This window comes from Sciurus vulgaris (genome assembly GCF_902686455.1).
Source record: "Sciurus vulgaris genome assembly, chromosome: 18".
Lineage (NCBI taxonomy): Eukaryota > Metazoa > Chordata > Mammalia > Rodentia > Sciuridae > Sciurus > Sciurus vulgaris.
The window spans coordinates 30656652-30682522 of NC_136479.1; the positions used below are offsets into that span (position 1 = coordinate 30656652).

The window sequence follows — 25871 nt, forward strand, 5'->3', positions numbered from 1 at the left end:
GTTTGGTGACTTACGAAGAAAAGATATTTATTTAGCTCACAGTTCTGGAGATTCAAGGCCAAGCACCATTATCAACTCAGCTGTGGTGAGGATCTCATGGCAGATGGCATCACACAGTAAGACTGGGTGAAAGGAAGAGATCACATGGTCAAAGAGGAAGCTGCAGAATGGGAAAGGGTTCATTTTGCTTTTTCATAACAACTCATCTCATAAGAACGAACTGGGGTCCCACAAGAACTAATCATTGGGGGACAAACCACATCCAGATCACAGCATGCCATGACAGAGGTGCCAGTCAGAGGTGGTTCCAGGAAACGGATGACGCCTGTCACAGGGAAGTACACACAAGAAGACCATCCAGTTTGCAGGGGTTGGCTCATTTTGGTTAGGAGCAACTTGAGTGTGAAGTGGAAGAACCCCCATGGAAATATCTGGAAGGCAGTTGGATATGTACCTGTGGGGCTCAGAGGAGACGTATAGGCAGGATGGGCACATTTTTTGAGTCACTCTTGAATACCTGGCAATTGAAGCCCTGAGTTCGGAGCATCCTATCTGGAGACAAAGAGCAAGCAAAGACAGGGACCTAGGTCTGAATCTTGAGGGCCTCTGGCTCCTGAAGATAAGCCTGAATAAAAGAAAAAGAATAGCCACCACAAAAGATAAAAACGAAAAAATAGAATACTATAGTAGAGCAACCCAGTGTTATGGGCTCAACTGTGCGTCCGCTGAATTTGTAGGCTGCAAGCCAAGTGTCTCAGAATGCAACTGTACATGGAGACAGGGCCTTTAGAAACATAATTAAGTCAAAACGAGGGTGTCAGGATGTGTCCTGACCCAATGCAACTGGTATCTCCATAAAAAACGATGGGGACACACAGACACCTGGGATGCGTGTGCCTAGAGGGAAGGCCATGTGAGGATACCATGTGAGAAGGAGTCATCTATAAGCCAAGGAGAGAGGCCTCAAGAGAAACCGGCCCAGTTGACCCCTTGATCTTGATTTTCTGTCATCCATGACTGTGAGAAAAAACATTTCTGTTGTTTAATTGACCCAGTCTCTGGCATTTTGTTTTGGCAGCTCTAGCAAATGAATATACCCAGAGAACAGTCCATCCTCAGAACAATCAAGAAGGGTCCCAAGTGTGAGAGATGCCCACTTATCACAAGCACAAACTGAAATGTATCAAAAAACACTTGTGTCCTTGGCTGGGCAGAAGCTTTCACATTTGATGCCATTTATTAACTCTTGGCATTATTTCTTGAGCGTTAGTGGTCCTGTGGAAAAATCACTGCTCGTGACTACCTGCTGGAGTGCTGACACTACACTTTCTTCAAGGAGTTGCAGTTTCTGGTCTAATTCCTAGGACTTTGATTCATTTTAAATCAACTTTTGTGCAGGGTGAGGAATAAGTATTGCATCTCATTCTTCTACATATGGATAACCAGTTTCCAAGCACCATTTGTTCAGAAGACTATATTTTCTCCAGTGTATGGTTTTGGTACCTTTGTCTAGGATCAGATGACTGTACCTGTGTGGGATTTTCTCTGCATATTCTATTCTGTACCCTTGGTCAGCGTGTCTGTTTTTATGCCAGTACCATGCAGTTTTTGTTACCATGGCTCTGTAGTATAATTTGAAGTCAGGTATTGGGATGCTTTTGGCATTGCTTTTTTTGGGCTCAGAAACGCTTTGATGATTCTGGGTCTTTTATTCTTCCAAATGAACTTTAGGGCTTTTTTTCCCCCTACTTCTGTGAAGCATGTCATTGGCATTTTGATGGGGAATATATTGAATCTGTATATTGCTTTTGATAGTACGGCCATTTTAACAATATTAATTCTGCCTATCCATGAACATGGCAAGTTTTTCCATCTTCTTATGTCTTCTTCAGTTTCTTTCTTCAATGTTTTATAGTTTTTATCATAGAGGCATTTCACCTCCTTGGTTAGATTTATTTCTAGGGTTTTTTTTTTGCGGGGGAGGCGAGGCTATTGCAAATGGGATTTTCTGATTTCTTTCTCAGTAGATTCATTATTGGTGTGTAGGAAAGATACTGATTTTTACATGTTGATTTTGTAGCCTGCTACTTTGCTGAATTTGATTATCAGTTCTAGCAGTTTTTTGGTGGAGCTTTTTGAATATTCTAAGTATAAGATAATATCATCTGCAAACAATGATCATTTGTCTTCCTCCTTTCCTATTTTTATGTCTTCTATTTTCTTTTCTTGTCTAATGGCTCTGTCTAGAACCCCTAGCACCATATTGAATGGGAGTGGTGAGAAAGGACATCTTCATCTTGTTCCAGATTTTAAAGGAAATGCTTTTATCTTATGCTCATCACTATGATGTTGGCTTTGGGATTGTCTTATATAATAGCCTTTATGATGTCGAGGTAGTTTCCTTCTATCCCTAGTTTCTTCCATGTTTCTGTCATGAATAAGTGCTGAGTTTTGTCAAAGACTATCTTTGCATCTATTGAGATGACTAAGTGGTTTTCATCCTTAATTCTACTTATGTGATGAATCACATTTATTGATTTGTGTATGTTAAAACATCCTTGCTTCCCTTGTATAAAACCAACTTGTTCATGATGTACCATCTTCTTAATTTGTTGTTGAATACAATTTGCTAATATTTTGTTAAGGATTTTTGCATCTAAGTTCATCATGGATATTGGCCTGTAGTTTTTTTCCCCCCTTGGTTTTGGTGTGAGTGTGATAACTGGCTTCCTAGTATGAATTTGGAAGTGTTCCATCCCTTTATATTTCATGAAATCATTGGAGGAGAATTGGGATTAGTTCTTCCTTTAAAAGCCAATAGAATTCAGCTGAGAATCCATCTGATCCTGGGGTTTTCTTTGTTGGAAGGAATTTTATTACTGCTTCTATCTCATTGCTGTTTATGGATCTGTTTAAGTTTTCTATGTCTTCTTGATTCAATTTTGGCAGGTCATGTGTGTCTAGAAATATCTCATTTCTTCTAGGTTTTCCTATTTTGGGGAGTCTAAGTACTCAAAATAGTCCCTAATGATCTTTTGGATTTCTGTGATGTCTCTGGTGATTTTTTCTTTTTCATTTCTGATTTGATTAATTTGCATCTTGTCTCATTTTCTTTTGGTTAGTTTGGTTAAGGGCTTATCAATCTGTTTATCTTGTCAAAGAATCAACTCTTCATTTCATTGATCATTTGTATTGCCTTCTTAATCTCAATTTCATTGATTTTGGCTCTGATCTTAATTATTTCCTTCCTTCTACTGGTTTTGGAAATGATTTATTCTTCTTTTCCAAGGGCTTGAGGTGCATCATTAGGTTGTTTTGGATCTTTCAGGTTTTCTTAGGTAGGCACTCATAGCTATAAACTTTCCCCTTAGGACTGCCTTAACAATGTCCCAGTGATTCTGGTATGTTGCATCACTATTCTTGTTTGATTCTAAGAATTTTAAAGTTTGTCTCCTGATTTCTTTTATTACCCATTCATCATTCAAAATTATATTGTTCAGTGGTACATATACACAATGGAATATGACTCAACCTTAAAGAAGAATAAAAAGTATGGCATTTGCAGGTAAATGAATAGAACTGGAGAAGATCATGCTAAGTGAAACAAACCAATCCCAAAAACCCAAAGGCTGAATGTTTTCTCTGATAAGCAGATGCTGGTCATAGTGGGGGTTGGGTAGGGAAGAATGAAGGAACTTTGGATTGTACAAAGGGGAGTGAGAGGAGGGGTAGGGTGAGTGGGGATGGGAAGGACAGTAGATTCAGACAGACATTATTACCCTATATGCATCTATGAAAAAAAATTTAAATATTTATCACTGTCAAAAAAAGTTAATGAAAAAATAAATGAAAGTTTAAAAAAATCTCCATATGTTCATATAGTTTCTGTAGGGATTTTTGGTGTTAATTCCTTATTTCACTCCATTATGATCTGATAAGATGCAAAGAATTATATTGATTTTTTTATTATTTGCCAAGAGTTGCTTTATAACCTAAAATGTGGTCTATTTTGGAGAAGGTTACATGAACCATTGAGAAGAATGTGTATTTGGCTATTATTAGATAAACTAACATATGGATATCTGTTAAGTCAATTTGATTTATATTATTTTCCAAGGCCAAGAGTCTTTACTGAGTCTATGTCTGGATGACCATCTATTAGTGAGAGAGGTGTGTTGAAATCATCCGGTATTATTGTATTAGGTTCTATCTGAATCTTCAATTCAATAGTGTCTATTTTATGTAATTAGATGCACCAACATTTGAAGCATAAGTATTAATTATCATTATATCTTTTTATTGGATCATTCCCTTTACTAGTATGAAGTAATCTTCTTTGTCTCTTCTGATTAATTTTAGCTTGAAGTCTACTTTGTTAGATATGAGAGTAGCTACTCCTGCTTATTTTGGGGCTCCATTGCATGGCATATAAATTTCCATCCTTTCACTTTCAATCTGTGACTATCTTTGCCTGCAAGGTGAGCCTCTTGCAAATAACATGTAGTTCAGTCTCGTTTTTTAATACATTTGGCCAGCCTGTGTTTTTTAATTAAAGACTTAAAAATAATTTACAATCAATTTCACTAAATATTTTAATTAATTCTTGCCATTTTGATTTATTTCTAATGTTTAATTTGGTCCTGTTTCTCATTTTCTTAGCTACTCTCCAAATAAGATTTGTTCATTTGATTTCTTCTGTGTGGAATATTTCTTTAAATATTTTCTGCAGTGCCAGCTTGGTAGTCATGAATTCTTTGAGTTTTTGCTTATTGTGGAAGTCTTTTTTATTTCCTCTTTGATTTTGAAGTATAGCTTTGCTGGACATAGCAATCTTGGTTGACAGTACCCCCCAACCCTGATTTGGAACACATCATTCTGATACCTCCTGGCTCTTAAAGTTTGTGCTAAGAAAGTTGAAGCAATTCTGATTGCTCACCTCCAAATGTGACCTGACATTTTTCCCTTGAGGCCTTTAAAATTGTATCCTTGTTCTCTGTGTTAGGCATTTTAATAATTGTCACCATGTGGTTCTTTTTTTTTTTTTTTTTTTTTTCCTTGTCTATTTGGAGTTCTGAATGCCTCCTGTCCATCTCATTCTGAAGACTTGGAAAATTTTCTGTTTTCATTTCCCTGAAGAGGTTATCCATGACATTAGCCTACATATTACAACACTCTTCAATTCCAATGATCCTTAAAATTGGTCACTTAATGTTATTTCAGAATTTTTGTATATTCTGGTCATAGTTACTTATTTTCTTTTCTTTAATACTGTCTGAATATTCAAGGTAGGCCACTTTGTCTTCCAGATCTGAAATTCTGTCTGTTCAGCATGGTCTACTCTATTAGAGAGATTTTTCACTTAATATTTTATTTGATTTATTGTGTCTTTTTAAAAAATAATTTTTAAAAGATATTTTTAGTTGTAGGTGAACCTAATAACTTTTAAAATTTATTATGTGGTGCTGAGGATCAAACCCAGTGCCTCACATGTGCCAGGTAAGTGCTCTACCACAGAGCCAGCTCCTCAGAGATCTATCTTGTTGAGGTCAGCTACTGATGAATTGTGAACTTTAGGAGACATTGTGTTATCTTATTTTTTCGCATCTCTTGTATTCCTGTGTTGGGTTTTATGTATCTGTTAGGATGAATTTCTCTTCCATTGTTATGTGTGAGTCTTTTTACGGCATAGTCTTTTCTTGACAAAGTGTCCTCGAGTAAGCTAGATTGAGACCCCTTGGTAGGCATGGTATCCACAGCACTTGTGTTAATTTTCTGGTTTTGCTACAGGAGTGGATGTTCATGAGTGGGACCTGAGGGCCCACCCCTAGCTGTTCCTACTTGAGGAACTTGTAGTGTTCCTGTAGATTCCCAGCATCTCCCTGAAGAGGGGAAAACAAACAATAGCAGCAACCAAATCAAGTAATATACAGCATTAAAATAAATATCCAGTGCCTACTATGACATCTACAACACGGATTACCACAAAAACAGGAATGGTGGGGTCAGCAATTGCCAATAGCAAAAACAACAAATAACCATGAACTAGATCTGGCTTTAAAGTAAACAGCAGGTGTCAACTATGTCATCTGCTGCACAAATAGCTGCAACAACAAGAATGGTGGAAGAAGAAGTTATATAAGCAAAAGAGTTCTAAATGATGGTAAAAATACAATTCATTAAAATAAAAGAAAATGTGATAGGAAGGTAGAAAAAAGTTTAGAATGCAGAAGAGATAATATAGTAAGTGATGGTTATAGAGAAGGAGGAGAAAAATAGGGGAAAAAAAACAAAGGAGGCAGGAGAACAAGAGAATTTGACTATTGAAGAGAGGAGGGAGAGAAAGAGAAACAAACAAAAATAAAACAAGAAAGTAAATAAACAAACAAAACCTCCAGACCCTTAAAAGACAATACAAGAAAAATAACTCACAAAAATGTTAACAGTGTGCAAAAAGAAACCAATATGTATATGTATATATGTCCATAAACCAATCAGCACATCTAGAACACCAAAAAAAAAAAAAAAAAGGAAAAAAAGATTCTTAATGAAAAATGAAAGAATTGTCTCCATTGAGGACATCTAAACAGTTGACAAGAGTGGATGGCTTCTGCCTTCTTTGTTGGGCTAGTGCTGAGATTAAAAGCAAGGGCTGGGGATTGTTAACCCCTTCCTCTTTTTGTGCTGCTCACTGAGCAGCCAGCTGGAGTGGCCTAAAACTAAAGCTGCCAGAAATAGCTCTCAGCTTCCCTTCTCATCATCATAAGGTGGTATGGGATGGGAAGTACTGTAGATCAGTTTTGTCCACACAGATCAGATTAATGCCCTCCCAGCCTGGGGCTGCTGCAGAGTTCTGTTGAGGTCCTGCTATTTCTTCCTCATCTCCGGGCTTCCTGAGATTACCCAGCTGTAAAGACCCAGCTTAGCCTCTGTAATGAGAGAAGGAGAGACCCTCTGTGGAGGGGGGCCCAGCCATGCTAGTGGTCCCAGTAGTCCTTGCTGGAGCCCCAGATCTATGAGTGTATTCAGCAGACACATGGAGTTTGCATGTGTCTTCCCAGCTGAGCCCAGCCCAAACTGTGGACAAATAAGATGGTGTTGTCAAAGTCACTGAGTTCCATAGGTACTAAGTCTAAAATAGCATTTCTTTAAAAAAAAAAAAAAAAATGGACACAATCTCCTATTGTGTTTAGGATAAGATGGACTTAGTGTCTTCACACATGTCGTCCTGTCTCTCTGGACCACTTCCCTATGGTCCACCCCTTCTAGCGCTCTCCCACTTCAACACTTTGCCTAGAAAATTCCCTCCACATCTTTCAAATCTCAGGTTAAATGTCATCTCCTCAATGAAGCCATTTCTGTACCCCAGCTGTTATTTCTATCATCCCAATATCTTCTCCTTCATGACACTCGTGATATTTATTTGTGTATTCGGGGTTAAATGTTTTTCTCCCCAATCAGCTGTTAAGCTCCACGAAGCTTTGTTAATTTTGTTTCCCACCAGTGGGAGAAGAGTCTTGGCACTTGGTGCTCAACAACTGAAGGAGTGACTGTTAAACATCTTGAGGAGGAGTCTATATTCTAAAAACATTCAGTCATCATTTCGATCTACTAATTGTGGAGGATGATTTGAGTTTTTTCTTGACCCTGGTGTTTGTGTGTCAGAAACAAAACATGGGGTCAGAGAAACAGGAAATGCATGAAAAATTGATTTTAGTTTGGAGACCATCTAGATTTCTAGATTCAGTTTAAGTTTTTTGATTTTTTGTTTTTTCATTTGGGGTGTGTGTGTGTGTGTGTTTGCGTGTGAGTGTTTGGTGCCAGGGATCAAACCCAGGGCCACATGCATGTTAAGCAAGTGTTCTACCACTGAAATACATGCAGCTGTAGATTCAATATAGAAGAGGATTTTAAAAAAAATATACATATATATATTTTAGTTGTTGATGGACTTTCATTTTTATTTATTTATATGCAGTGCTGAGAATCAAACCCAGTGCCTCACACATGGTAGGCGAGTGCTCTACCACTGAGCCACAACCCCAGCCCAGAAGAGGATCTGATGATGTGTTTTTAGACTTTATTTTGTAAGTTTCCAGACATGTGCACAACTAACTGCTATGCACTCTCATCATCCATAAATGTTTTCTTCTTAGGTTTCCTCTATTTGCAATCTCCACCCTTTCTTTGATGGAGAATAAAAGAAAATCCTAGACAGAATGTCATTTCAACCCGCAATGCTTCAGTATGCACACAATGCGTTCTTTTACTAACACCCTACGTCTTCAGAAATTCTTGAATGTCGAGGGGTGTGGGGGTGCACATCTGTAATCCCAGCTTCTCTGGAGGCAGAAGCAGGGAAATTGCAAGTTTGGAGGCCTGTCTGGGTAACTGAGTAAGACCCTGTCTCAAAATAGGGGTGTAACTCAGGGATAAGCAGATCCCCAGTACGGAAAAAAAAAAAAAAAAAAAAAAAAAAAAAAGAGAGAGAGAGAGAGAGAGAGAGAGAGAAGAAAGGAAAAGAGAAGAGATTCTTGAATGCAAATCTGAAAAGCTTAGCAATATGTTTACAGGAAATTTCAGCCCTAGAAATTTGAACAAAGGCATCTTCACCAATAATAGTATTTTACTTGCCCTGCAATTATGAGACTGAAATGATTACAATCTTTGTTTTTTGAAGAACAAAAAAATAAACAACTGGATCATCAGTAACTCTGTCTTTTGCTTTGCCCCTCGATGTGCACATTCTTATTGTTTTCCAAAAATGAAGAAAGGGACCAAGGATTTCAGTATTGTCTTGATCCACGTTCTTCAGTGTATAGTTAAACTCAGAAAGCACAGGGTAAAAAAATAAAAATAAAAATAAATAAATAACAGCGCAGGGTATCGTTGCCCAAGTGCTTAATGGCTGGCTTGGACTTTTAGGTCACTGTCGAATGTGTTTCAGTTCTTCTGTTGCTGGAGGTGATTAATGTTTATTTTTAAAAGTGGCCTCAGCCTAACAAGGAACAGGAATGGCGTTGCCACCATGAACTGCCTTAATGATATTCTAAAAATGCAGTGGCTTCTTATTCGGTGGCTGGTTTCTCTTTGTCTCATTAGTCAGGGTCTCTTTTCTCCTCTGTGTGCTGTGATTCTAATGCTGCTAGGCATGGCCAGCTCTCGTTTTGGAAGCAATTGTGAACTGTCAGTAAAGGTTCATCTCCTTTAAGAAGCAAAAATGTTCAGCAAGAAAATTCACTGGGTCTCGGTTTTCTAGACAGCATCCTCCTAGATCACACCGGGTGCTTAATAATTTAGGCTTTTGGGCGAAGTTCTCGTTAGAATAGGTCAAAACCATGAATAATTCAGACATTTGAGAATCTTACTGCTCAGTTGTGCTGACTCCAGCCAAAAACCACCTTAGGCGCTTACAGAGAGGCTCGAGGTGGCTGGATCGGGTGACTGGGTCATGATGACACCAAATTTGGTTAATGGGAATCCCAGGTCCTATCCGGCGGTGTCAAACTACGAGCCACTGCTGGTTATAATTTTGCAAGTCTGAAATGTCTCGTGCAAGTCAAAGTTCCCGTCAGAAAGACAAGACTCCACATCCTGACTCTCTTCTCTCTCTAGATCCCAAAGCCTGTCTACTCTCTTCATATTCTAACACTCCTTCATTCTCAGGAGATGACCTCAAGTCCTCCTTAACTGAGAAAATAGAGAAGCAATGGGAGGAGAGCCTCCCCAGCTCCCCAGCCACATCTGCCCATCACCAGTGCCCCTACCCAGCTACACTACTTTCTGTCATGGGATGAAACATCTCATGCCAGCTCCTCCGTGTCTACACTGGATCCTACTGCTCCTACTCACTTGAGCTCATCTCCCCACTCACTGTCCCCTCTCTCTCTTACATCATCATTTTTTAACTCCCTAATAAATCTTTTTCATCAGTACACTAACGTGCTGGTGCACGGTGTAGATCTCACCTTTAATTCTCCCTAAACAGGTGATAAGATGCTTAACATCCTGAGAGAAGTGCAGATTGAGACCTTGACTGGATACCGCCATAATGCAAATATCCAAAATCAAAAAGATGGATCAGGGCTGGGATATAGCTCAGTTGGTGGAGTGCTTGCCTTGCATTCACAAAGCCCTGGGTTCAATCCCCAGCACCACAAAGAAAAAGAAAATGGACCAACCTCAAGTGCTACTGAGGGTGTGACTGGTATTCTCTTCCAAGGGGAAGAGAAATGTGTTAGCCAAGTAACGACCAGTGAATTCTCTTGGCTCTCCTTTCATTCTTCAAACGCATTTTACTTCCTGAAATTAAATTTTCCTTGGAAAACAAGTTGGCAGTGTCTTAAAATGTTAAAGATACAACCACCACATGGCCCTTCATTCCCTTCTAGTTTCCTTCCTAAGAACTGGGATTCCCCAGGGTCACTTCTTCCTCTCATCCTTAACACAGTGACAACTACAGCCCCATCTGTTCCATGTACGTTTGGTGTTGGTGGTGGCACATGAGGACTTCCTGTCAAGATCTTGAGCAGTTTTCACTTAAAATATGTTCTTGGAGTTTCCCCTATATGACCAAACTTAGTGATTTTTAATTAATGTATCAATTTTTGACCAAGGGCAAAAAAAATTTGGGGAGAGCCCCAAACTGATCAGGCACCTATGAAATGCTATAGGAGGCTGATTTTTTTCATGAACAAGAAATGTGAGTATCTTTGGCTCAATTTACACGTGCTGGAGGCAACCTTTAAAGGAGACTCAAGTGAGTTAATTAAGGAGAAATCGGAACTGAACCCCACATAATGAGTCTGCCTGGATTGCTCCAGGGCCTCCTTCCTTCTCTGCTCTTGAGCATGCAGGTGTTCTGAGGGGTTCCTAATAACGGACAGAAACGCCCCTAAGAATCAGACCCCAAGGAAAACCATCCAATAAGATAAACTTCAAGGAAGGTCACTGTCATTCCCAAATTCCAAAGACCTGGGATGGGCTCACAGTCAAATCCAGGAGATTGGTGGAAAGTCTCAAGAACCTTTGACATTCCACTCTGGAGGTGACCTTGAATGGATGGGAGATTAGGAGACATGGAATCCCACCTTCGTTCTGACTTCTCCGACCGTCTGATCTTGAGAAATTCATGTAATTTCTTAGAACATCAGTTTTCCTGTTCATTTACTCAATAAATTGTTATGGAATGCTCTTAGGTGCCTGGCACTAAGAATAAAAAGTATTAATTGGCTAATTAATTCACCAAACATTGCTGGCATAGAAATGATACACTTACAATGAATGAACATCTCATAGCCTGTGGGAATCCCACTGTGCAGAGGACTCTGTTAAAGAAAAAGTGAAACCCCACGGATTCAGTAGGGGCTGTAAAGTTCAATTTACGTCTTTTAAATTTCCTTCACACTTCTTAACGTGTTCATATTTTCTTCACCTTCTTGGACATTCCAAATGCAGTTGTAGTAACTATTTTAATGTCCTTGTTAACTCTATGTCATTTCTCTTGATGATTTTTCTCTTCCCATCATGGGATGCAATCCTTGTTTCTTTGCATGCCTGGTAATTTTTAATTCCATAACAGATACTGTGATTTTTGCCTTGTTGGGTACAGGGTTCTGAATATTCTTCTATTTCAAAATATATATATATTCTTTAGCTTAGTTTTGAGACATAGTTAAGGCACTTGGAAATAGTTTGATCCTTTTGAGGCCAGCTTTTAAGCTTTGCCAGGCAGAACCAGAGCAAGATTTAGGGCCACTTTTGCTTCACCCTCTTGAGCTCTTGACTTCCCGCCTCAGGTATTGTGAGGTGTTTTTCTCTTTCTGCTGGGAACTAGAAGAACTATTCCCAGCTCCCTGTGGGCTCTGGAATTGTTCCACTTGCTTCTACCATGGAGTTCTTTCCCTTGCCGTCACATGCACGAGCTGGAAACTCAAGAGGGAACCTTTGCTCATCTCAGGTTTGCTCCCTATACCCTTGTCCCCTCTGAAATCTTGCCCTGCAGATCTCAGCTGCTTTGCCTTCCCAGTCTCAGCTCAGGGAGAGAACCGTGTTCTGCCTGGCCTAAGCCTCCTTGCATTGCAGGCTGCAAAATCTTTGCCTTACCTTGTTTTACCTCTGTTAGGGATCATCGTCCTGATGGACTACCTGTTGCTGTGTCTAAACACTTCTGTTTCATAAGTGTGGTTCAATTTTATAGGTGTTTAAGGCAGGAGGGTTAATCCATCATGGCCACAAGTGGGGGATGTCTCCACAATTTTTTGTTTTAATTGAGTTCCTGGAAAGAGAATTTTGAGTAAAGGCCTATAAAAACTATCGAGGCTTTTAACAGAAGGGGATATGAAATTTCTTTTAAAAATGTGTGTGTGTTTGTGTGTGTGTGTGTGTGTGTGTGTGTGTGTGTGCACATGCTCAGCAAATGATTTATTTCCAGTGGAATCCTGACTGCTCCCACCTCTTTGGTCCTTCCTTGTTTGTGGGCATAAACTTTGCAGTTGCCTGTAGATGTCACCAGAGGAAGGCAAGTCAGAAGGGACAAAGATTGAAAAACACAGCACCACAGCAGAAGGTTGAAGAAGAACGTTTTATTTTGAGTCAAGGAATTTTGTCCCCAGAACCAAGATTTTCAACAAGGATAGAGTGAAATTCTTATTAAAACAAATATTAGCATAAGCAATGAAATTAAACATTGTCCAAGTTAAGAGTGAGGAAAGATTTAGTTATGTTCTGGGATTTGGACTGGTGTAATTGGGGTCAAACTTTATCAAAAATCTTCTTTTCCAAAGTTGGGTCTCCAACTGGAGCTTAAGCAGATGTTTCTCATAAGGAAACCTTTGTAAGTCTGTTCTGTTGGATGAAATAATGTGTGTGTGTGTGTGTGTGTGTGTGTGTGTGTGTGTGTGTGTGTGTTTCTTCATTGTATTTATTTATTTTGCAGTGCCCAGACTGAACCCAGGGCTTAAACATGCTCAGCAAGTACACTACCTCTGGCTATACCCTCAGGTCTCAAAACAAAACAAACACACTTAATTGGTACATAATAATTGTGCATATTTGTGGAATGCTACATGTATACATCGTATAATGATCAAATCAGAGTAATTAGCGTATATGTCAACCCAAACATTTATTATTTCTTTGAGGGTGTTTAGGTTTAGATATTAGGTGTTCCCCAAAAGCTCACATATGAGACAATGTAAGAACATTCAGAAGTGAAATGATTGGGTAATGAGAGTCTTAACCAATCCATGAATTAATCCCCTTTTGGGGATTAACTGAATGATAACTGAAGGCAGGTAGCACGTGGCTGGAAGAGGTAGGCTTGGGGGCATGGCTTTGGGGTATATATTTTATATCTGGCAAGTGGAGTCTCTCTCTGCTTTCTGATCATCATATGAGCTGCTTCCCTCCACCACACGCTTCTCCCATGATGTTCAGCTTCACCTTGGGCCTCAAGGAATGGAGCCAGTTATCTGTGGACTGAGACCTCTGAAACTGTGAGCCCCCAAATAAACTTGTCTTCCTCTAAACTTGTCCTTGTCGGGTCTTTTAATCACAGCAGTGAAAAAGCTGACTATAACAGAAGTATTCCTTAATACAAATGTATTATAACTAAACAATTTATTTTTGGAGATATTGAATGTACAGTATTGATCAACAAACATATCCCCACTCTCCTGAGTCTTGCCTGCCAGTGCAGGGACACAACAAACAAATACACCAGGAAATAGATGCTGACATGAAAAGCAGACCTTGTGATCATGTCGAATTTTCATTATTGCTGCCTTCGAGTGCACGTTCTTAAGCTACAATATGACTCTTGCCACAGAAACAGTTTGGAGACTTCATAATAAATGTGTGTGTTAGTTAGCTTTGTGGTGTTGTAATAAATGCCTGAGAAAAACAACTTAAAGGAGGAAAGATTTATTTTGGTTTGGTTTTAGAGGTCTCCGTCCATGGTTGGTTGGCTCCATTGCTTTGAGCCTGAGGTGAGGCAGCACCTCATGGTGGAACAGTGTAGCAAAGGAAAGTTGCTCTGGTAAGAAGAGAGAAAGAAAAGAGGCAGGGACAAGATAGAGTCCCCAGGGGCAGGCCCCCAGTGACTTAATTCCTCCAACCAGGCTCTACCTACCTACATCGTCTATGACCTTCCAGAAGTAGTCCACTTGAATTTCTAATCCACTGATGAATTTGGAGCCCTCATGATCCAGAAATTTCCCCCAAAATCTTACCTTTGAACACCGCAGCACTGGGAATGAGACTTTAAGTATATCTGTCTTTAGGGGATGTTCCAGATCCAGTCCATAACAGCGTATCTGAATCTGTTATTGGCAAAGCAGTTTGACAGGTTTCTTATTTCAGAGAATGAGTTTATTTTCAGCCCTAAAGGCAGTCAACTCTCCCCGAGGAGTCTGCGGTGGTTGCCGCAGCCACGTGTTTGTGGTTAAAGACAGCTGTGTCCCACAAAGGCGGTAGCTCCAGCCGCATCCTGGACAATTTTCTTTGGAGTTGGCACATCTTCATCAAGTAGGCAGGATATGACTGACAGGAGAGCTGGGGTCCAGTCCCCAAATCAGCTGTATCACAAGCCAGGTGACCTCAAATCAGCCCCATTGTCCCTGAGTCCACATCAAGACTCCCTCATCCAAAAATCCAGAATCCAGAATGCTCCGGAATCTGAAACTTTTTGAGCACTGAAAGGATGTCAGAAGTAGAAAGTTCCACCCCATGGAACTTTATTTCAGGCACAAAATTGTTTAAAATAGTGTGTAAAATTACATTCCAGCTATGTGCATAAGGCGTATATGAAACAAATGAATTTTGTTTGGAACTGGGTCCCCTTCCCATGGTCTCTCAGGATGTATATAGGCAAACATTTCAAAATTAAAAAAAAAAAAATCTGAAACCCCAAACACTGCTGGCCCCAAGCAATAAGGGATGAGGAACCAGGAAGGTCCTTGCCTCCAAGTTTGAGAAGCTTATGAAATAATGTCAAATGTCTCCGAATCATTCCAGAAGAACCAAACTATCTCCAAGTCATTTTAGATATGAAGAATGAGAGGGGGGAACCCTTTCCAAAGGATTTGTTAGGCTAAGGTGTGAGCACATTGCATAGTTCAGATTATTTTCAAGGCAGACAGGAATCTGTTGTGGAGTATCCACCCTTGGTGAATTATAAAAGATTCATAAAATGCTACATATGGTTTAAATATTGATAATTCATGGAGGTGGGTGGTGGCAACTGACCATGTGTACATACAGTCTACACTTGTCTGAAAATTGAAACTCCAGCAAAGTTCCCTGAACCTCAGAACCACTGACAGGAGGGACATTGTGAGAGTGGATTTGGACCAGGTTCATTAGGGACTTACTTCATGGAAGCTCCGCTGTGTGATTTCTGGGGAGGGAGCTGTAAGATTTAGAAGACATGGATTCTGCCCTCTGGCTGCTTAAAATAGAATAGAAAGGGTTTCCATCAAAAAGAAGTAGCCGCTGGGCCCAGTGGCGCACACCTGCAATCCCAGAGGCTCAGGAGGCTGAGGCAGGAGGATCGAGAGTTCAAAGCCAGCCTCAGCAATGGCAAGGTGCTAAGCAACTCAGTGAGACCCTGTCTAAATAAAATACAAAGTAGGGCTGGGGATGTGGCTCAGTGGCCCCTGAATTCAATCCCCGGTACGCCCCACCTCCCCCCAAAAAGGAGTCATTTGCACTAACTCACCAGTTCTCATGGATCGGGGCAGAGGATGTCTGTGAAGGCTGCGGAAAGCGTTAATCCCTGGTTATTCACGTTCTTCCCAATTCCGTCTCCTGTCCTCATTACAGAACCACATCGTTCTCACCATGTGGGTGTGGGTGTGAATTGTGTCTCTCCAAAAAGATGTGTTCTATCTTAACCCTGATACCTCAAAACGAGACTTTATTTGGAGACAGGGCCACTCCAGAGATGGTCAAGATAAAATGAAGTCCTTAGGGTGCAGCCTCGTCCAATAAAGTAAGTGACCTTACATAAAGGGGAAATTTGGCCTGTAATCCCAGTGGCTTGGGAGACTTGAGAGCTCAAAGTCAGCCTGAGCAACTTAGTGGGGCCCTAAGTAAATCAGCAAAGCCCTGTCTCAAAAGAAAAAATAGAAAGGGCTGGGGATGTGGCTCAGTGGTTAAGCACTGCTGGGTGCAAGCCCCAGTACCAAAAAATAATAAATAAATAAATGAAGAGGAAATCTGGACACAAAGACAGATGCGCACATGGAGAGGAAGGCAGAGGTCGGGTTGTCCCTCTGTGAGCCCAGGGAAGTCTGATGGTGAGCAAAGCACCGAAAGCCAGGGGAGAGGCCGGGAGCAGATTTCTCACAGTTCTTAAAGGGAACCAGCTCCACTGACACCTTGATCTTGGCCTTCTAGCCTCCAGCACTGTGAAGAAACACTTTTCTGCTGGTTAAGCCACCCCGTTTGCGGCACTTCGTTACAGCAGCCCTGGAGGCCGTGTGCAGGGACTATTTGGTACACTTGATGTGTATCAACTCATTCCATCGTCACAATAGCCCTACCATGTGTGTGCTGGGGTCACCCCCACTTCCCAGATCAGGACTCTGATGCCTGGAGCAAGGTTTCATGATCTGCCGGAGGGCACACAGATTGGACATGGCACAGCCAGGATTCGATCTGTGCCCTTAGCTGTGGGGCTACCCTGACTCTCACTGGGTCATGGGGAGGAAGTGCAGACATCTCTGGGAAGAAATGATGGGTAGGGAAGAAGGTGCATCCGGTGTGGGTCACTGAAGGGCAACCACAGGGAAGGGCCTTCGAGTGAGTACAGGGAGCTGATGCTCTTTCAACTGGGGTGAGTGCCAAGGGCCACCGTGCTCAGCCTTCGTTATTTGTCCACCAGGAATGTGTTTCCCACTCTCTCCTGGCCCTTCAGGTGGACTGTGATGGCCACCATGTTGAACAGAGCAGCTGTAGAGCTGTGGTGGTCAAGCCATAGCCACGCTTGGATCCCCTGGAGAGGACATCCAGCTTAGTCCTCTCAACAGAGGCCCAGGGTGACAAAGAGACTAACTGAAATTCTCCAGCCGGAGATTAGCCTCCTTCTATGAAGGAATTAATTTTATCAGGAGGTGAAAGGGTGACTTGAATGCCAAGACAGGGTGACAGAGATATGGCTGGGAAACCTGAGTAATCAGAGAATATCTTTGTTCCGGGATCCACGTGTAAAGACATAAATAATTAGTTGATTATTTCTCTTTTTAGGTGGGGCCTCACTGTATCTCCCAGGTTGACCACAACTCCTGGGCTCACAGATGCAGGTATCAGGGATTGAACCCAGAGGCACTTAACCACTGAACCACATCCCGGCCCTTTTTTATTTTTTATTTCAAGACAGGGTCTTGCTAAATTGCTTAGAGCCTCGCTCAGTTGCTGAGGCTGGTCTCAAACTTGCGATCCTCCTGCCCTAGCCTCCGATACTGCTGAGATTATGGGCCTGTGCCATCACTCCCAGCTCCGCATTTTTTTTTATACATTGGCCCATGATAGTTCATTGCGTTGCACATAATGGTGGGATTTGTTGTTACACACTCGTACATGCACACAATAGAACAATATAATGAGGCCCATACACTCCCCTGCACTTTCCACCTCCCTCTCCTCCCACCCTCTGGTCCCTTTCCTGATCTGGTCCCTTTCAACTGATCTCCCTTGGACTTTTGTTTGGTTTGTTTTTTTGTACAGGGGATTAAAGCCAAGGGTGCTTTACCACTGAGCTATATCAGTCCTTATTTTGGGGGTGGGTATTGGGGATTGATTTCAGGGGCACTTGACCACTGAGTCACATCCCCAGCCCTTTATATATTTTATTTAAGACAGGGCCTCACTGAATTGCTTAGCACCTCGCCATTGCCGAGGCTGACTTTGAACTCGAGATCCTCCTGCCTCAGCCTCCCCAGTTGCTGGGATTACAGGTGGGCACTCGCTTGGCCCTTTGACTTTCAAGAGACCACCTTTCTCTTCCGTTTTCCTCTTCCACATATGAGAGAAAACATTTAACCCCTGATCTTCTGGGTTTGACTCTTTGTACTTAACATAATTGTCTCTGGTTTCATCCATTTTCCTGCAAATGACAAAATTGCATTCTTCTTTATAACTGAATACAACCCCATTATGTATAATACCACCTTTCCTTTGTCCATTCACCCATTGATGGACACCTAGGCTGGTTCCATAGTTTGGTTATTGTGAATTGTACTGCTGTGAACATGGGTGTGCTTGTATCACTGTAGTGTGATCCCCTTAATTCTTTAGGGTAAAAACAGAGGAGTGGTATAGTTGGGTCTTATAGGGATTCCATTCCTAGTCTTTTAAAGAATCTCCATACTTATTTCCACAGTGGTTGTACCAATTTACAACCCCATTAACAGTATAAAATTATTCCTTTTCCTCCACATCCTCTCCAGCATTTATTATTATTTGTATTCAACAAGAATTCTGACTGGAGCAAGATGAAATCTCAGCGTAGTTTTGATTTGCATTTCCCTAATTGGTAAGAAAATTAAAAGATTTTTTCATACATCCGTTGGTCATTTGTATTTCTTCTTTTGAAAAGAAGTTGGTGTGATTCATTTGCCTGTTGATTAATTGGGTGATTTGGGGTGTAGAGGTTTTTTTTTTTTTTTTGCATTCTTTATATACTCTAGGTATTTATCCTCTGTCAGAAGAGTAGCTAGCAAAGATTTTCTCCCATTCTGTAGGTTCTCTCTTTGCCTTCCTAATTGTTTCCTTTGCTTTGCCAAAGCTTTTAAATGTGATGTCATCCAATGTATTAACTCCTGGCATGATTTGCTGAAGTTCCAGAGGAAGGGGAGCAGGCTTCCTCATGCCACCAGGGGTCGCTGCTGTCCACAGCTCTGAGCCCCTGGTGGGCCTTTGGGTCTCTCCACCTTCCTTCAGCCCCTCCTCTTCAGGACCAGGCGGCCAGCTCTTTCCTCTCAGCCAGACCCTTTTCACCACACGATCCCAGTCTTCCTCTGTTACTGCAGGATCAAAAAGTTCCCTAAGTTATCCAGGTCACATGGTCTTGTCCTGTGCCCATCCCTCCCAGAGAAAGTTTCTTCTGTGAAATTTCAGCCTATCAGGTTGGCAGAGTACTATGGCCTAAATGATGGCCTGCTGCAGGTAATTACCAGGTCCTGTTTCCCTCTGGAGGGCTTTTATAAGGATCAGGTGAGGTCCTATGTGGGAAAGTACCTCATAAACACAACCTGGGGTGATGATGGGGGCTGGGACTGCCATAGTGAGTCTCTGGCCTGGGGCATGTGGTCTTTCCTCTGGGGCTCTGAAGAGTCCTTCCTGGTTAGAACATGCTTTGAGAACTGCCGGGTTCCAACTGGGTGATACATTTCAGTGTCCCCCGGGGCCAGAGCCAATGAGGCTCCTGGGAAGGGGACACCATCCATGGCTGCAAGTAGGGGCAGCCACTCCTGAAGCTCAATTCATGGATGCTCGCCAGGTTTAAATGTGGGCTCCATGTTTCCAGATAGTCAAATTTTGTAAGAGAATTTGAAAATGCATCTATTTTTTGCCCACAGGAAATCTCCAAATGTTTCAATATTGGCAGTTAGTTACAATTTTTTTTTTTTTTCAAGCTCTGCATGGGCCCTCAAAACAGTCTACAGTCTGGCCTATGGGTGCCATTTTGCAGTCTCTGGTGGAGTCTTGTTGAAGACATCGGTCAGTGATGGAAGTACCACGGGACTCGACCATGGGAACGGACTGAGTTTTATGCACCCTGGTGTCTCCTTGGTTCTCACCTCTTTGGAGGTGAACCAGGAGCCTGGCTTCTCCTCCAGGAAGATGAAGGGACATCCTTTGGTCTGGGACCCAAGATGAACTAGTAATCTAGAGATGTGAAAATCCCCATTTGTATCCCATTTCTCTGAACTGCCTTTTTGCCTGAGCAGTGAGAGATACTGGATAGCCCCTAGTCCCTACTGGACTCGTACAAACAGGAGCATCAGATCCTCCCTTCTTCCTCCACCATGGCACTGCTGATGCTGATGAGGAGCTAACTCCACACTGGTGGTCTAGCCAGGCCAAGAAAAACTGACCTCATGCTCCCCATGGATAGGGCAACGGTCCTTCTGCATCTTGGGAGGGTGATTATCCTGGAAGCGCCATCAACTGGAGCCAGAGCCTGGGGCTGTGGTTGGGTTGGAAAGTCCTTGGTTGCTCAGCTCTTCACACCCACTCAGCGAGCGTGATCGCGGCTACAGGATCTAAAATAGATGTGCTTGGCAGAAGTCCTTCTAAGGTGTTGAAATGGAACTTCACATGCCCAGCTGAAATATGTATGCAGAAGGAAACCAGACACGGCACATGCCCTTCCTCGTGTGCATCCAGGGGATGAGACTTCTGGTAGAGGTCCTGGTGTGTCTTTGCTTCTGACCCCAGGAAGACAGCTAGACCCCTTTCCCTAATTCAGGAATCGTGTAAAGCTGAATGCTGTCATCCCAGGCACGTGTCCCTCCCCTCCCCAATGAACTTCCATGGAATGAACTAAGTCAGATTTTAACAAGGATAACTACAGCCAAGGGCAGAATAATTCCGATCCTCTTTCTTGGTATCTTCCCCCAAGAGCTAACCATACACACACGTGCATGCACACACATACACGCCCACGGTCAGCCTGCATGCACGTGCACACACACACGTGCCTTTAAATCACCGCCGGGGGATTTTGGAAAGGGTACTATTCAAAACAGATGAGGTTAATCACAGAAATATTTTTTCCTGACTTGTAAATACACTATCTGATGGAGGAAAAGCCGCTCCCTTTACCATCTACAGGTCCTCCAACTAAGCACAGCTGCTCAACCCGCATCCATGGCCTCATCTCTTTGGGGGCAGAGACTTCTGTCTCTGGAGCAGGCAGAGCACATGAAGCTTTGTGTTGAAGTCTCTTTCTGCTGTTCTGGAGGGGAGCGAGGATGTGACATCTCTGTTCTCAGCTTACCAGAGAAAAACTCTACTCTTGTTTCAGCTCAATCTTTTTTCTACGTTTTCCTCTGAGGTCCTCTTCTACTTCCCTCCCCACTGCTGTGGGCCTAGATTTGGGGGGTTCTCAAAGAATCATAACCCCAGCCTCTGATCACACACCCCGGCTGGTTGATTGCATCCTAAAAGGGGCTTGGGTGTTGCACGTACCTTAGCAAAGCACAGCCAGTAGAACCTCCTGTCATGGTGGAAGTCTTCCATCTGGGCCGGCTGTTGCGGTGGCTGCCAGCCACCCATGGCTCACAAACCCTGAAATGTGGCAGTCGGAGAACTGAAGGTTCCATTATTTAAGGAGCCAGAGGTGGCTAGTGACTATTGTATTGGACCGCACAAGTTTAGATCCTCACAACAAACTTGTGAATTACAAAGCTCCCCCTTCTTCCATATCCATGGGTTCTATATCCTAGGACTCAACAGAGTACAGATGGAAAATATTTTTAAAAAGTCGTGTCTGGCCAGGCAGGTGCGGTGGTGCACACCTGCAGTCCCAGAGACTCGGAAACGGAGGCAGGAGGATTGCCAGTTCAAAGCCAGCCTCCGAGACTTAGTGAGATTCTGTCTCAAAAATCAAACAAAGAGGGAGCCAGACCCAGAGGTGGGGGTGAGGATGGGGGTGGAGGTGGGGCACACACCTGGAATCCCAGTGGCCCAGGAGACTGAGGAAGGAGGATCTTGAGTTCAAAGCCAGCCTCAGCCAAAGTGGGATGCTAAGCAACTCAGTGAGACCCTGTCTCTAAATGAAAACCAAAATAGGAATGGGGGTGTGACTCAGTGGTCGATTGCCCCGAGTTCAATCCCTGGTAACACACACACACACACACACACACACACACGCACACACACACAAATTAATTAATTAATTTAATTAAATTAAAAAGTAAATCAAACAAAAAGGTTGAGGGTGTACCTAAGCAAGAGAGTGCTTGCCCAGCTTGTGTGAGACCCTGGGTTGAATTCCCAGTGCCACCCCACACCACACAGAAGCCATGTCTGAACCGACCACATAGACCTTCTCCTTGCCATTATTGATTAACAATACGGCATACCACTGATTTCTTTCTGTGGCATGTACATTGTAGTTGGTATTACAAGTAATCAAGAGGATCTAAAGTATATAGGAAGATGTCTGTAGCTTGTAGGCAAACGCTCAGATATTTTATTTATGGACTCGAGCAGCCACAGGTTTTTGGTGTCCTCAGGATCCTGCCACTGATCCTCAGCAGAAACGGAGGGATGACTGTATTTCCCTCCATTTTACAAAGAAACCAAGTTTTCAAGGGATCAAGTTACCTGTCCAGGGTCACAAAACTTCCCTCCAAGCATGGCCCCAAGTCTGTGTGTTTAGGGACAATGTTGCTTTGGAAACTAATCCTCAATCTTTCTCTCCAGGTTGACCTGGGTCTCCCGTGCAAAAGAAGTCACCTTCCCGTCGTCTGGTCCTTCTTTCCTTTCTTTGCGCTCTAAAAAATATCTTTTTCTGCTCATTGAGGAAATTAGCCACAGTGAGGGGGTGGGTTATGGGACACCATAAAAAGAGAATTGTCCATGATTCCTTTGACTAGATAACCCACTACATTCTGTTGGCCCATCTCTTCCCATATTTTTCTACACACACACACACACACACACACACACACACACACACATTTTAAATTTGAAGACTTGTACTACATTTGCCAAGTAGACTTTTGGAAATTTATACTGATTTATATTCTAAACCTATATGTGAGAGTTTTCTTCCTGCTCCTTCACCAAATATCCTTTTCCTCCTTCGGTTGAGTTGTTCCTATTTTTTTCTGGTGCCATTTCCATTTCCTAGCATTCGTGGCAGTTTCTGCTACTTTCTGCTGCCTTCTTGTCTCAGGATGCCCCATCCAGGCAGGACCAGAATCTCCCCTGGACGCTGGATGCCCCCATGGACAAAGGTGCCCATCATGAGAAGCGGGGCGGACCTGAGAGAGGTCAGCACAGGAAGAGAAAGAGGGTGCGGGAGGGAGAAAGAAAGATATCCGATATCTTGATGGGTTTCTTTTTACGTTATTTTTCTGCCCCAAATGCCACACTGTGAGTGCCACGCCCTTACCTGTGACTCTGCCCCGTTGGGACCCACAGTGTGACGGCCAATATGCCTACTTGGCCAACCGTCCTGAGGGTGCAGTTAGCAACATAGGGTTGAGAGGTCAACGTCACACAGTGATGGGGAAACGTGCAGATGAGTCCAGAAGCACCAAGGGGCTTCGGGGACAAAATGCTCTTACCTGTGCTGGACCCAGAGCTGCCTCAGCCTTTCCCAGGGACTGGAACTCTGTTGAGAGAAGAAACATATTTGAGGTGGCACAGGGAGGGACGCCAATCAAATCAAGTCATTACTGCTGGGTGCAAGACTCCAGGGCAAACCTGAGGAATAAGCATGCTGGTGTCCGAGTGAATGTCGTGGCGAGGTGCCCTGGGCCCCAGGGCTTCGCTCTGGTTAGGACCCAGAGATGCAGCTTCCAGGGGAGCCTAGCCAGAGGCCACAGGGTCATCTTCACCTGTAGCCACCTGATGTCTGCGGGCACGTCCCTGTCTTCCTACGCAGGTCTTCCTCTCTGCTGGGAACTTCTGGGAGATGCACAGGCAAAGACCTGGGCAGCTAGAGTGTCAAAAATCACAGACCTGGGGCTGGGGTTGTGGCTCAGTGGTAGAGCGCTTGCCTAGCATGTGTGAGGCACTGGTTTGATTCTCAGCACCACATAAAAATAAATGAACAAAATAAAGGTCTATCAACAGCTGAAAAAAATATTTAAAAAAAAAAATCACAGACCTGCCAGGCCTGGTGGCGCACACCTGTAATCCCAGCAGCTCGGGAGGCTGAGGCAGGAGGATTTCAAGTTCAAAACCAGCCTCAGCAACTTAGTGAGGCCCTAAGCAATGTAGCAAGACCCTGCCTCTAAATAAAATATTAAAAAGAGGGCTGGGTAGGGCTGGGATCATGGCTCAGTGGTAGAGAGCTTGTCTTGCACGTGTGAGGCACTGGGTTCGATCCTCCGCACAACATAAAGTGAATAAAATAAAGGTATAAAAAAAAAGGTGGGGGGCTGGGGAGTGGCTCAGTGGTTGAGTACCCCTGGATTCAATTCCTGGCACTAAAAAACAAAAACAAAAACCCGGAGCCTCAACACGGAGTGAAATGGATTTTAATTCCAGAAGGCTCTCCCTCGGAACTCCGGCTACACGGATGGGGCCAAGAGCTGGGCTGTTTTGTCTTTGGGTCTCGCCCTGCGACTGTGAATCCTGCTGGTGGCACAAGGTGGAAAGAGGGCAGGGCTGTTGACATTCCACGGAGTCGGTGCCACGGCGTGGCATTCTGAGAAATGCAGTGTTAGGCAACCTCGTTGCTGTGAAAACACCAGCCTGACACCAGCCTGAGCCTGCAGCCTGCCACACGCTTAGATTATGTGGGACGGCCTACTGTTCCTGGGCTGCACCCCATACAGCATGTCGCTGTAGTGGATACTGCAGGCAACTGTGACACCATGGGATGTGTTCATGTGCCTAAACATATCCAGACATAGAAAAGGCACGGTAAAAATACTACGTGATAGTATTGTAGGGGATCATTGCTGCACGTGCACCATTATACCCCACATAACTGTGATTTGATGCCCTCGTTGGGTCCCTGGATTGGAGGCTTGGGGCTGCCACGCAAGCCCCTCCCTGGGCTGCCTGTCCTTGTCCGTGAAAAGTTCCCCTCTGACAAGTCTCTTTGTCATTTCTTAGGACCCTCGCCCAGACTATCCCAGGGCTCAGAGATTATCCTGTAGGCATCCCCTGGAGGCTGTCTCTAAAAGGACAGGGGGACTTTCCTGCCAGACCATTGTGAATTTCCATGTTGATCTGAGTTTAATCTGACCCAGGATGAAGCGGGGCGGGGGGGGGGGGCAGGATGACAAATGACTGGGTTCGTTCTGGGACGCCTGTGTGACTATCACCAGCTCAACATCCAGAGCACCTGCCCACACAAATCCCTAAGTTCTATTTTACGAAGACAGTGATGTTGACATTCCAGGAGGAAAAAAAAAATAATAATAATGAGCTGTAACATGTGAGCATTATCTTCTCCAGGGATCGTGGCCGCAGGTTAGGAAATAAAGGATCGTTGTTCATCGCAGTCAGGGTACAAGACGTGACTACTTTCACTCTGGGATAATACATTAATATCCAGGTCACTGGAAAGAGAAAAGCATCACAAACTTCATTTGTCAGAAGGTCTGGATCCCAGTTCTGAGTCTGTTGCATAGGAAAACTTTCTGAGAACTCAGTGTCTTGCATCATGAGATCCTCAAAAAATTCCCATTTTACAGATGGGTATACTGTGTCGGGCTCAGATACCGAATGACCTGTGCAAAGTTATATGGGTTGCAAGAGGTGAGAGCAAAAATGGGAACCCAGGCTTGCAGACCCTAAGATCTAGACTCTGGTTTGCAGCTTCTTCTGTATCTGTGGTGCATCCATCTATCTCTGTCTCTTCTCTGAGAGAAGAGCCCTCCCTAACCCTCTCATTCATCTGCTCTCTTTCCCTCCTCTCCCTCGGTCCAGAACTTGCTTCTGCCTCTGTGTTCCACAGATAAGGCAGAGGCTACTGGCAGAAAGGGTGAACCTGAGAAGGAGGCAGAGGCTCATAACAGCTGCCAACATTTATTCAGCACTAACTCGAGCACAAACACCATCACCACGGCCACCAAACCCTGGATGTCTGCTCGTGGATTAAATGGATTGTCAAATTATAACGATCCCTTGAGGTAAGGAGTATGGCAAGCTCTTTTACCAGTCAACTCAACTTTGATCAA

At 43.2% G+C, this 25871-nt stretch overlaps 1 protein-coding gene across 1 annotated transcript in view; it reads right to left on the bottom strand.

Annotated features, from left to right (window-relative positions):
- Positions 1–23716, bottom strand: part of OCM2 (oncomodulin 2) — a 36020-nt gene extending 12304 nt beyond the window's left edge. Inside the window, exons 1-2 of the mRNA XM_079120144.1 lie at positions 23440–23716; positions 23301–23347 (exon numbers count right to left, since the gene is read on the bottom strand). Coding sequence (XP_078976270.1) covers positions 23301–23347; positions 23440–23454 — 62 coding nt within the window. The 5' untranslated portion in view covers positions 23455–23716. The remainder of the gene's footprint in view (positions 1–23300; positions 23348–23439) is intronic.
- Positions 23717–25871: the final 2155 nt, after the last annotated feature.